We start from the raw sequence: 13069 nt of genomic DNA on the forward strand, positions 1-13069 counted from the left end.
CCCTCAAAGTTGTATAAGGACGACCCTCACAGTGGTATAAGGACAATCCTCACAGTGATATAAGGACAACCCTCAAATTGGTATAAGACGACCCTCACAGTGGTATAAGGATGATCCTCTAAGTGGTGTAAGGACAACCCTCACAGTGTTATAAGGACAACCCTAACAGTGGTATAAGGACGACCTTCACAGTGGTATAAGGACGACCCTCACAGTGGTATAAGGACAATCCTCACAGTGATATAAGAACAACCCTCAAATTGGTATAAGGACAACCCTCACAGTGGTATAAGGATGATCCTCTAAGTGGTGTAAGGACAACCCTCACAGTGTTATAAGGACAACCCTAACAGTGGTATAAGGACGACCTTCACAGTGGTATAAGGACGACCCTCACAGTGGTATAAGGACAACCCTCACAGTGTTATAAGGACAACCCTCACATTGGTATAAGGACGACCCTCATAGTGGTATAAGGACGACCCTCATAGTGGTATAAGGACAACCCTGATAGTGTTATAAGGACAACCCTCACAGTGTTATAAGGACGACCCTCACAGTGTTATAAGGACAACCCTCACAGTGGTATAAGGATTACCCTCACAGTGGTACAAGGATGACCCTCACAGTGGTACAAGGACGACCCTCACAGTGTTATAAGGACGACCCTCACAGTGGTACAAGGACGACCCTCACAGTGGTACAAGGTCGACCCTCACAGTGGTACAAGGACAATCCTCACAGTGGTACAAGGATGACCCTCACAGTGGTACAAGGACGACCCTCACAGTGTTATAAGGACGACCCTCACAGTGGTACAAGGACGACCCTCACAGTGGTACAAGGTCAACCCTCACAGTGGTACAAGGACGAACCCCACAGTGGTACAAGGACGACCCCCACAGTGGTACAAGGACGACCCCCACAGTGGTACAAGGACGACCCTCAGTGGTACAAGGACGACCCTCACAGTGGTACAAGGACGACCCTCACAGTGGTACAAGGACGACCCTCACAGTGGTACAAGGACGACCCTCACAGTGGTACAAGGAGGAACCTCACAGTGGTACAAGGACGACCCTCACAGTGGTACAAGGATGACCCTCACATGAACGAGACTTACCGACAAACTGGGCTGCACTTGCTGCTGGCAAACTGAACTGAGACTCGATGAACTTGGGAGCAAACGTGGAGAAGCCACTGAGGAGGATACCTGCAACAGGGAGAACACACAGTAAGAAAGTGAGGATGGTCTTATGCCCCTTTAGCAATATTTCAGCAATATTCCAGCAAATGTCACAGAGGGACACCAGAAATGGGCTCCACACATTGTGCCCATGTGGGGAAACGAACCCAGGCCTTCGGCATGATGATCAACACTGTAACCACTAGGCCACACCATCGCTCTCAACAGTGAGGATAGCGTGGCTGTTACATTTGTTCTAAATACTTTTAATAGTTTTTGACTGTATAATATGTATTTTTCATATTATCTAAGTGGTGTGTTTGATGTGGCAGGCATCAGGGCATCAATGTTACACTCAAATCAGGTAAAAACAATTTTCACTAGTCGGCCAAATATGATCTCCACAAGGATATGTCAAAAGACTTGTAATGTTAACATAGAACCTTCCAAATGAAGTTTGTAGATACGTTAATATGGTGAGAAGTTTCACTGGTGATTAGCTACAGCAGTTTCTGAGAAGTAACAAATATTATTATCTTCTACAAATGGTCAAAGATGCGAAAATGATGATGCCTCCTAGAAACTTGAAACATCCACTTGTCATTCCTCAGTGTGTTGTCAGCAATATTCCAGATCTGGATCAGACAATCCAGTGATTGATGTCATGAGCATCGATCCACGCAATTAGGATACAATGACACGCATCAACTAAGTCAGCGAGCTTGACCACCCGATCCCATTAGTCACCTCTTAAAACAAGCATAGTAATTTTAACCTCATAGTTGCTGAAGACTTATTCTAACCCAGATCTTTACAGGGTGTTGGCTGACATCAACAATCTTCAGCTATGACATTGTTTCTAGTGGGACATTATTCTGACCTTACATCACAAAAAGATTCAAATGACGCTAACAATACGGACGACGTAAACAATTACACAGGTGTGTCAGAAGCGATATTTGCACTAGTGCACATACAATTTTTATGGACACTGTAATTTCTAACCCTAAGGGAAATAAATAATTTTATTTCCGGGACTATATGACAGTCTGTGATCATGGTTGTGGAGTATCAGTATAACATGCCACATAGAGTGTTGAGGATATGACAATGTAGAGGAGATACAAACGGATGTACCTTCACTGGCTGCTGCAAAGTTGAGGAACATGAATGTCGGGTTGGTGACAAGTAGTTTGATGGAGAGTAGTATGTCTTTGATCCCTCTCTTATTGCCGATCTTGTTGGCTTCATCTTCACTGCTGCCCTTGTTGTGCACCTCCTTGCCCCGCTCGGCCATATACTTGCTGGAGCCTGCACACAACAATTAATTAATGCTACGTCCACTTGGGATGGGTATTGGAGGTTTAAAGTGTATCACAATATTTTGCAAAGCACAAGGCTGTAATGCGATACGCATCACGATATATTGTATAATTCTATATTTTTAATTCAGAAGCAATCTGATACATGGAGGTATGAACTGAAGTTCATCAAATGAAGAATATATACGCAGCCATCTTGGAGACCCAGATGCTCGCTTCTGGGCAGCGAAGGCATTTGTCAAGTATTTAACGTTAAACACACGATAAAAATCGAAATCTGAAATCACCCGATATATCGTGCATGAAAAATTATATTGAGATACATATCGTGGAAAGAATGAGCCTCAATTTACCGATATACCGATAATGTCCCCACTCTAGTGGTCTGCATACAACACACTAATGTGAGCTCATGGTGCTATGTTGGGAAATGGTCAGTGTGCACTCAATTTGTACACAGAAGAGAAAGAGGAATCAAATCAATGTTATTTTCACATCAGAGGCGGATTCATAATTTGTGTGTGTGTGTCTGTGTTCATATTCATGGGAGGGGACTTTACAACTTTAGATGGGTGGGTAGTGATCTTGTTAATACAGTAGGGATTTAACATCTTAAATTTGAACATCAGTGGGGTCTTTGATCCGACCATTTTAGATAAAAAAACACAGAAAACTGGTGACTACATCTACTTCATGCCAATGGCATCCACAACTGATTTAGGTCTCCCGGATCCACCATTCCACCAATGATTTACATTTTTTACAAAACTCTTGCCTCATGACCCAAGCATGGTTCAATGCACATTCTGGACTAGGGGAGACACTGTACTCTGGTTTGGGTGTGCTGTTTCTGAGGGCAATTCTGATTGAGATCCTAGCTAGGTGTTAAACCAGATATTGATGTATGTGTTTACCTGGCAATGCTCGCGGGAATCCAAACAGGGGGACGGAGACAAAGAAAGCGAGGGCGCCACTGAACAGGAAGCCAATCCACCATGCCCCAACCCAGCGTGGGTTGTCCGGTGTAATGGAGATACTGAAACACATGGCATGACTTTATAAACCTCCATCATCAACCAAAGTGATGACTACACCACGGATTCTACGTATGTGTGTGCTTGTATCAATAGCACCAGTGTCTATGAACACCTGCATTACCTGGATGTATCAATAGCACCAGTGTCTGTGAACACCTGCATTACCTGGATGTATTAATAGCACCAGTGTCTGTGAACACCTGCATTACCTGGATGTATCAATAGCACCAGTGTCTGTGAACACCTGCATTACCTGGATGTATCAATAGCACCAGTGTCTGTGAACACCTGCATTACCTGGATGTATTAATAGCACCGGTGTCTTTGAACACCTGCATTACCTGGATGTATCAATAGCACCAGTGTCTGTGAACACCTGCATTACCTGGATGTATTAATAGCACTGATGTCTGTGAACACCTGCATTACCTGGATGTATCAATAGCACCGGTGTCTGTGAAGATCTTAAGAAACTCGCCACCTGCCATATATCCAATTGCTGGACCAATGATAGCAAAGGAGTAGAAGATTCCTGAAAGTCAAAGACATACACAGAATTAACACAGGCCAAAAAGTGAGATGGTAACTGTATTTGATGAATGCAGGATCTCTATGACCTATATATGATAAAAAAACTAAAACAGGAAACCAACAGGACATGTATCGGACTTCAGAGAACATCAATGATATTCTTTAACCACGTCTTATATAATTTTAAAGAATATCCTTGATGTTATTTAGAAGAAACCGTGTGAAGATCCATGTTAGGGATCAAACATTTGATATTCTGGGGTGGAGATTAGATATTTTTTAAGGAACAGCTACAGATTTGAATTTTATTTTTAACAAAACCACCTTGCAACAATGTAATTTTGTAGCAGGCAATTTATTTTAACACTGTGAAGCATATTTTTTTCTTTCAAGAAATTTTGGGGACATTTAATCTTTTTCAATAAAATCCTAGCACCCCAACCCCAGAATATAAAATGGTCGGTATTTCAGAATTGATCACCCTGTGAAGAACCGGGTTAGAACAGATGTCTGATCTATATCTACCACGTGTCTCACAGATATCTGATCTATATCTACCAGGTGTCTGACAGATGTCTGATCTATATATACCAGGTGTCTGATCTATATCTACCATGTTTCTGACAGATGTCTGATCTATATCTACCAGGTGTCTCACAGTTGTCTGATCTATATCTACCATGTTTCTGACAGATTTCGATCTATATCTACCATGTTTCTGACAGATGTCTGATCTATATCTACCAGGTTTCTGACAGATGTCTGATCTATATCTACCTAGTGTCTAACGGATGTCTAAGAAAAGAAGAATTTTGTGTGACTAGTGTTGTAGTGGCATCTGGTATTGTGGTGTCATCCAACTTCCAGTAGCCACAACTCACCCACATAGAATGACGATGACCGCAGAGGCAGGTTTTCATCCAGGTACGTGACTCCGAGTGTGTAGAGGGGCGACGCCCCAGCACCATGGAGCAGTTGGCCCAGGAAGAACACATACTTGTAGTCGGAAAAAGACTCTGCTGAAACTGTGTCACAAGTCCCTGTAGTGTTGCCACCGATTCGACAAATGTTCTCCTGACTGCTCTGAACGGTGTACAGGGGTGTTGTGAAATGTGGCAAAGAGAACACAAAGGAACCAACTCCAAGAATGAATATTCCAATGCCGAGATATCTGGGCTTGATCCCGAGACCTCCGAAGTAGCTGATCGGTATAAGACAGAGAACTGATGCAATGTCATAGCAGCTGGCTATTGTGCCTGACTGGGTACTGCTGATCTCAAACCGTCTCTCAATGTTGGATATCACCACGTTCACGAAGCCATTGACCACCATGCCCTGCAACAAGAGGTAGATCACATTAGTTCACGAAGCCATTGACCACCATGCCCTGCAACAAGAGGTAGATCACATTAGTTCATGAAGCCATTGACCACCATGCCCTGCAACAAGAGGTAGATCACGTTAGTTCACGAAGCCATTGACCACCATGCCCTGCAACAAGAGGTAGATCACGTTAGTTCACGAAGCCATTGACCACCATGCCCTGCAACAAGAGGTAGATCACGTTAGTTCACGAAGCCATTGACCACCATGCCCTGCAACAAGAGGTAGATCACCTTAGTTCACGAAGCCATTGACCACCATGCCCTGCAACAAGAGGTAGATCACCTTAGTTCACGAAGCCATTGACCACCATGCCCTGCAACAAGAGGTAGATCACATTTGTTCACGAAGCCATTGACCACCATGCCCTGCAACAAGAGGTAGATCACATTAGTTCACGAAGCCATTGACCACCATGCCCTGCAACAAGAGGTAGATCACATTAGTTCACGAAGCCATTGACCACCATGCCCTGCAACAAGAGGTAGATCACATTAGTTCACGAAGCCATTGACCACCATGCCCTGCAACAAGAGGTAGATCACATTAGTTCACGAAGCCATTGACCACCATGCCCTGCAACAAGAGGTAGATCACATTAGTTCACAAAGCCATTGACCACCATGCCCTGCAACAAGAGGTAGATCACATTAGTTCACGAAGCCATTGACCACCATGCCCTGCAACAAGAGGTAGATCACATTAGTTCACGAAGCCATTGACCACCATGCCCTACAACAAGAGGTAGATCACATTAGTTTCTTTTTGTGTTTTGTGTTTGACCACCATGCCCTGCAACAAGAGGTAGATCACATTAGTTCACGAAGCCATTGACCACCATGCCCTGCAACAAGAGGTAGATCACATTAGTTCACGAAGCCATTGACCACCATGCCCTACAACAAGAGGTAGATCACATTAGTTTCTTTTTGTGTTTTGTGTTTGATGTTTAACCCCGCACTCGGCAATATTCAAGCTATATGACAGAGGTCTGTAAATAATCGAGTCTGGACAAGACTATCCAGTGATTGACATCATGAACATCGATCCACGCAATTGGGATATGATGACATGCATCAACCAAGTCAGGGAGCCTGAACTCCCGATCCCATTAGTCGCCTCTTACAACAAGCATAGTCACACAAAACTAACACACCGTGACATAACTGACACATTGTTCAAACTGACATTAAACCCAACTCACTCACTCACTCACTCACTCAGTGTATCCATGTCCCTGCTGTTTATAACACAAACAATGATATATTAAGCACACTAATTTTGAAAGAAACACAATTTTGTTCTCGGAAACAAATATTTGCTATGAGCCTCATTGCTGCTGTTAAGGTTGGATCATCAAGGGAGATAACTCATGTAGCTCTAAAACTCAACCAGCATTTGAAGTGCAGTAAAATATCCTTCCAGTTTCTGGTTGTGTTGTTTTTTCTCTGAAATCAACTCTGAATAAGTGCATCCCTTTCCACACAGTAACTTTAGCCTGCCAACATCTGTAACAATACATCAGCTACACCACTGTCATCCTGTCTGCCTGCTTCTATGAAATACCTGCTGAAGGTCTTACAGTGTACAAAAACACTTCACACACTGCCAAGCTATTTTTTTTTCAAAGATCTTGAGATTTTCAGAATTCTAAATAGGCTCCTAAGTGAGGAAAAGACTTTCACATTAGCACATTTTTTCAACCTGATTGCTTATACAACAGGTATAAGTTATTGCCAATGTCTCTGATTTGACAAGGAGTCATTTACACAATTATCCAAAATAGTTTTTGTCATTCTTTCAGACAGATGCTGTTATTTAACATACCGGACGAAATACAGAAAAAACTATGCTGAAAGGGCATTCACACCTCTTCCCTAAGAAGCAATACAAATACTATTTTCTAATTACATACATGTGGTTAAAATATTTTGAAACCTGGATAACAAAAACAGGATGATTGGGTGTACCTTCTCCACTGTGCACCGCCAGCCACACAGTACATACAATGATGCTAACTAGTATTGCCCTCAGAATATACTGTTATACGGAAAACTGCACTGGGCCATGATGATACGATACAGTGAATGACTGCCTCTGTGGTCTTGTGGGTCTGCCCAGGGAGGGGAAGGTTCGGGGTTCGATCCCCGGACACGTCACACCAAAAGACGTCAAAGGACGATACTTGATCTTACTCTGCCTGGTGCTAGTGGAACGCTTGGTTTTTTTTTGGTTTTGGTTTGTTGTTTAATGCCGCACTCAGCAATATTCCAGCTATATGACGGCGGTCTGTAAATAATCGAGTCTGAACCAGACAATCCAGTGATTGACAACATGAGCATCGATCCACGCAGTTGGGACCGATGACATGCATCAACCAAGTCACTGAGCCTGACCACACGATCCCGTTAGTCGCCTTTTACGGCAAACTCGGGTGACTCAGGTGACCCAATCTTAAAATAATCAAATGCACGTACAGGGAAATGATCGTAAACATAATTCAGTCATGTAAAACTATTACAGGAACGGATAACTCAAGTACCTGGGTTGGGTTGGTACTGAGTAGGACCCGGGTACCCACAGGACTACTGGACCCATGGTTAGTCATGTGATATATTGTTTCATGACAAAAATTATCTAGAACGCTATGGTTACACTACAAGTCACTAATGTTCACATTTCTTTCTGACTATGCACCCATTCCTTCTGATGTTTCATATGGTTGAATAAGGATAATACTTCAGTCAACTTCAGTGTATGAATGACAAGATTGTTTAATACTTGTATCTAAATACGTTTTGCCAGGGCTATGCTAAAAATGTTCCCAATCTGACATTTTGAGACATCTCCTGAGACCTACAGTGGGTACCCAGGTAGGGTCGGGTAATAGGGGGATGGGTACCCAGGTAGGGTCGGGTAATAGGGGGATGGGTACCCGGGTAGGGTCGGGGGTAATAGGGGGATGGGTACCCGGGTAGTAAAATTTGGACTCGTCCCAGCCCTAAACACCATGGTATACCAAAAAACAACACATGATTGAGGTTTGTTTGTTTGCTTGTTGTTTAACGCCGCACTCAGCAATACACCAGCAAAATGACGGTGGTCTGTAAATAATTGAGTCTGGACCAGACAATCCAGTCATTGATGTCATGAGCATCGATCTACGCAATTGGGATACGATGACATGCATAAACCAAGTCACGAGTCTGACCACCCGATCCCGTTAGTCGCCTCTTACGACAAGCACAGTCGCCTTTTACGGCAAGCACGGGTTGCTGAAGACTTATCCTACCCCAGATCTTCACATGATTGAGCTATACTCATACAAGTTAAAATGTAATAGAATAGAATAAGATATCTGAAAAAGCTGTGCCATGTATCCATTTACATAAAATCTGGAATGAATCTGTGTCAGTGTTGAACAAAATCGGGTGACACAGCATGATTCAAAGCCATGACCCTATATGTTTATTTTGACTTAAAGGCCTACTGTTGACACATCATGTTCCACACAGTGGAAATACCAGCTGACCCCAGGCTACCAACTGTCTATGCCATGTACATATAATCCTTATCATTTTGCCTTGTGTAAATAATATTATAATCACAGAAATATATTGTACTCTGCTCCATAGAACCCTACTAAAATGTCTTCAGTATTAACAGTAAAGTCTCTATGTTTAGTGGTCTCCAGGACAGTCTATCATTGACATTACACTAAATGGTTTAACAGACTTGTCACAACCAAATTAACTAAGTCTAGTCTGAAATAAAATGAGCATAAATGAGCCTATCTGCATATGAGTGAGTGAGTGAGTTGGGCTTAACGCCGCTTTTAACAGTATTCCAGTTATATCACGGCGTGTCAGCTTAATGTGGGAGGAAAGCCCAAAGTGATGCAGGTCTCAGACGTTTACCACTTCGGTGAAACCCACGAGCATGGGTATGGTGCTGACAAACCTAGAAACATAATCGGGGCGAACCGAGATTCGAACCCACAATCATAGGTTTCTGGTGTGTCCAAGGGACGCAACTCTGCACAGCGAATCGCGGCGCCTTAGACGACTGGGTCACCCGTGCCCCCCTATCTGCATATGAGGGCAATGGGGTCGCTCAGTGGTTGAAGCAATTGATCCGTCATGCCGAAGGCCAGGGTTCTATTCTCCACAAAAGTTAACGTGTGAAGCCCATTTCTGGTGATATTGGTTGAATATTGCTTAAAGCAGCATAAAATCCAACTCACTCACTCACTCACAAGTCTCCTTGTCCTTGGTATGGGTCAGGCATACCAGAAAAAACCCTAAATGCAAATACTGATTCATAAATTGATATACAATATTATAACCTAAAGCTGTTTTAAGCAGTTTTATAGTTGTTTTATTTTTTTCTTATTAATCAGGATCAGAACTAAACAAACTTCTCCTTGTTTCATAAATATATACTGAACAAAAAAAAGTTAGGGATCATAAATATTTTCTGATATTTTTATGAAATTGTGTGCTCAGTCTTCACTACAACAACAAAAATCCCCAAATATATTCATGATCCCCAACCTTTCTAGCTCAGTATATTTTGATGGTAGCTTTTAGCTCCTATCTATCAATTTATAAGCCAAGAACACGTGTCTCCCTTCCCTCAAATAACATATATCTAGCCTATAGCAAGGAGGAAACGGCAAGTATAAAAACTTCACCTCCCAGAATCTCCTGAGTGAGCCAGAACGTATTGCTAACTGTGTTGCAGCTGTCCATTGCTGCTTTGTTGAGTTTAGAGCCACATGACAAAGTACACCCTTGTTTCATTCTAACGTCCCAGTTTCACTGGATAATCTATTTCACCACGATTTAACAAAATGTTTCCAAAATGTCACAAGAGGTAAGACAATATATGAAATGGCAAGCTCTATGATCAGCGTCAGACAGACAAACACACCACTTCCCCTTCTTCCACTTAACATGGAAAAGTAAATATCACAGTGCACCTGTATAAGTAGCTCTGTGCAGGGAACTACTTCCATGGTTCTACCGGACAGATAGGTAGGTACCGCTTGACAGCCAACTTGAATCATCTCCAGTTTGATGTATCTTTCTCGAAGATGCTGTACCTATATTTTGCGTATTTGTTTGTTTGTTGTTTAACGCCGCATTCAGTAATATTGCAACTATATGGTGGTAAACATTAAATAATCCAGTCTGGGTCAAACAATCCAGTGACTGACATCATGAGCATCAATCTATGCAATTGGGATACAATGATATACATCATCCAAGTCAGCAAGCCTGACGTCTTACAACAAGCATGGGCTGCTGAAGACCTATACTAACCTGGATCTTTATGGGGTGTACCTATAATGGTGTTTGTACCAGGTGTGTGCAGGAATACTGTGAAATCCTGAGTTAGGTTCTGTATGACTACTGTTGTAAAGTTTATTATTGTAAACAGACAGACCTTCATGCTTTGTTATCTGGAAGACTTAATAGAAGCGTTGTCTGGATGAATTGTGGCCCCTTAGACAACTGGGCCATCCATACCCCCAATGCCTTCTGGGTGAATTGTGGCCCCTTAGACAACTGGGCCATCCATACCCCCAATACCTTCTGGGTGAATTGTGGCCGCTAACAGACGACTGGGCCATCCATACCCCCAATGCCTTTTGGATGAATTGTGGCCCCTTAGACAACTGGGCCATCCATACCCCCAATGCCTTCTGGGTGAATTGTGGCCCCTAATAGACGACTAGGCTCCCTATGCTGTCTGGATTACGAGGTTTCATTGTATACGGAACTACCAGCTATATAGCCATTTGACAACCTCAAGATGTCCAATGATACCCTTGTAACTTAGAATGTTCTGATGTGTAATATCTGCCAATAACTTACTCATGTTAACTGATCCACTTACCAAAAGAATCTAAGATAAAATAGAAATCTATTAACATATCAAGAATCAATATTCTGAGAAGCATCCCAGAGAAATGTCAGAAGATCAACATTGAGATGTTTTCGTGCCCAGCATTTCAGATCCCCAGCTCAAATTCTGTGTATTCATCTATAAAAACTTATTTTTTCTCTTGGTCCTAAACATTATGACATATGAACGTATCTGCTTCCCCTTGCTCTATCAGCTGCATGAGTTATGGGATGGGAGATTACTGCTGCTGATTGGTTGAGAGCTGTAGGTAGCAGACGGCCATCTTGATACCTGGCGGCCATGTTGATAAAGTTGTGAAGAGGTTGTTTCAACACTGCTATAAACATCTTTCACTGGTGATGACATGATAGCAGAGTTCAAGAAACTCACGACAAACATATGAAAACTGTTGGAGTTACCAGCATCATTTACTTTACATCAATTAGTCTGATAGGTGTCAGCAGGGCTCTGCCAATGAAATTACTGATTTGCAAGAACCTTAAAGTTTACTCACTAGTATCAAGAAAGCAGGGCCAACCTTATCAAGTGTAAATAGGATGTGATAACACTTGTCTTGTCTTGACCATACTTTGTTGTGAACTTATGTTTTTTTCAGTTAATTTTCCTGAATGAGAACAAAATAATTAACTCACTTTCATTCTAAAAATGTCCTTATAATGACACATTTTCTTGTTAAAAACAAGTGAAAATTTGGATCAAAATGTAAATACAACTGATGTTTATGACATCAATTTGAAACATTAACCATCCAGAAAGAGTGAGTGAGTGAGTATGGTTTTACGCCGCTTTTAGCAATATTCCAGCAATATCACGGCGGGGGACACCAGAAATGGGCTTCACACATTGTACCCATGTCGGGAATCGAACCCGGGTCTTCGGCATGACGAGCGAACGCTTTAACCACTAGGCTACCCGACCGCCCTCCAGAAAGAACTTAACAGGAGAACAAGAGATAATGACATAATATGACAAAGTCCACTAAGACAATATGAAAACAGTGCTGACCTATATTTCATCAACAGTCTGATTGAGTACAAACAAGGCAAAAAGTGAGCAGGGCTCTCTTATACACCCGACCTCCAACATATTTGTAAGTTCAAAACAGGAAAAAAGCAATGTTTTCTCAGAAAATCAACTTATCAAAATCAAACTTTACACTGCACCTTTAGGTAATAAATATAAACGAGACTAATAGGTCACCAGTCATTACCACCCCTATCCCATGACCATGTCTGAAGTTTGTGATTCCACTGTTCCTGTAACCACATCTGTAGCTTCGTGGGTGAGACAATCTTGTAAAGGTGTCTGAAACTGCTACCCGACTAACCTGACATCAACATGACATAAAACACCAGCCCCCTTTAACACAGGTAGCTATAGGGTCACATGTTGGTATCTTCATTACAACTTTATAGACTGTGTAATCAAGTGGCCATTTTCAGGTTTTGAGAATTTATTGAGTATAATGTCCTACTGTCATGTCAATATTTATTTGAGACCACCTCAACTGTCGAGAAGATAGGGGGTGTGAGTGAGTGAGTATGGTTTTACATCGCTTTTAGCAGTATTCCAGCAATTTCACGGCGGGGGACACCAGAAATGGACTTCACACATTGTACCCATGTCGGGAATCGAACCCGGGTCTTCAGCATGACGGGATAGAGGGTGTGAGTGAGCGA

The 13069-nt window shown here is 42.3% G+C and overlaps 1 protein-coding gene across 5 annotated transcripts in view; it reads right to left on the minus strand.

Annotated features, from left to right (window-relative positions):
- The window catches only part of LOC124131638 (solute carrier organic anion transporter family member 4A1-like), a 140737-nt gene that overhangs the window by 14396 nt on the left and 113272 nt on the right, over positions 1-13069 (minus strand). For all 5 annotated transcript variants that reach the window (XM_046495047.2, XM_046495041.2, XM_046495044.2 and 2 more), the window contains 5 exons: positions 4958-5411; positions 3975-4077; positions 3423-3544; positions 2324-2497; positions 1124-1213 (listed from right to left, as the gene is read on the minus strand). In XM_046495047.2, coding sequence (XP_046351003.2) covers positions 1124-1213; positions 2324-2497; positions 3423-3544; positions 3975-4077; positions 4958-5411 — 943 coding nt within the window. The remainder of the gene's footprint in view (positions 1-1123; positions 1214-2323; positions 2498-3422; positions 3545-3974; positions 4078-4957; positions 5412-13069) is intronic.

This window comes from Haliotis rufescens, unplaced genomic scaffold (assembly GCF_023055435.1).
Source record: "Haliotis rufescens isolate VD_foot unplaced genomic scaffold, xgHalRufe1.0.p SCAF_1, whole genome shotgun sequence".
NCBI classification, from domain to species: Eukaryota; Metazoa; Mollusca; class Gastropoda; order Lepetellida; family Haliotidae; genus Haliotis; species Haliotis rufescens.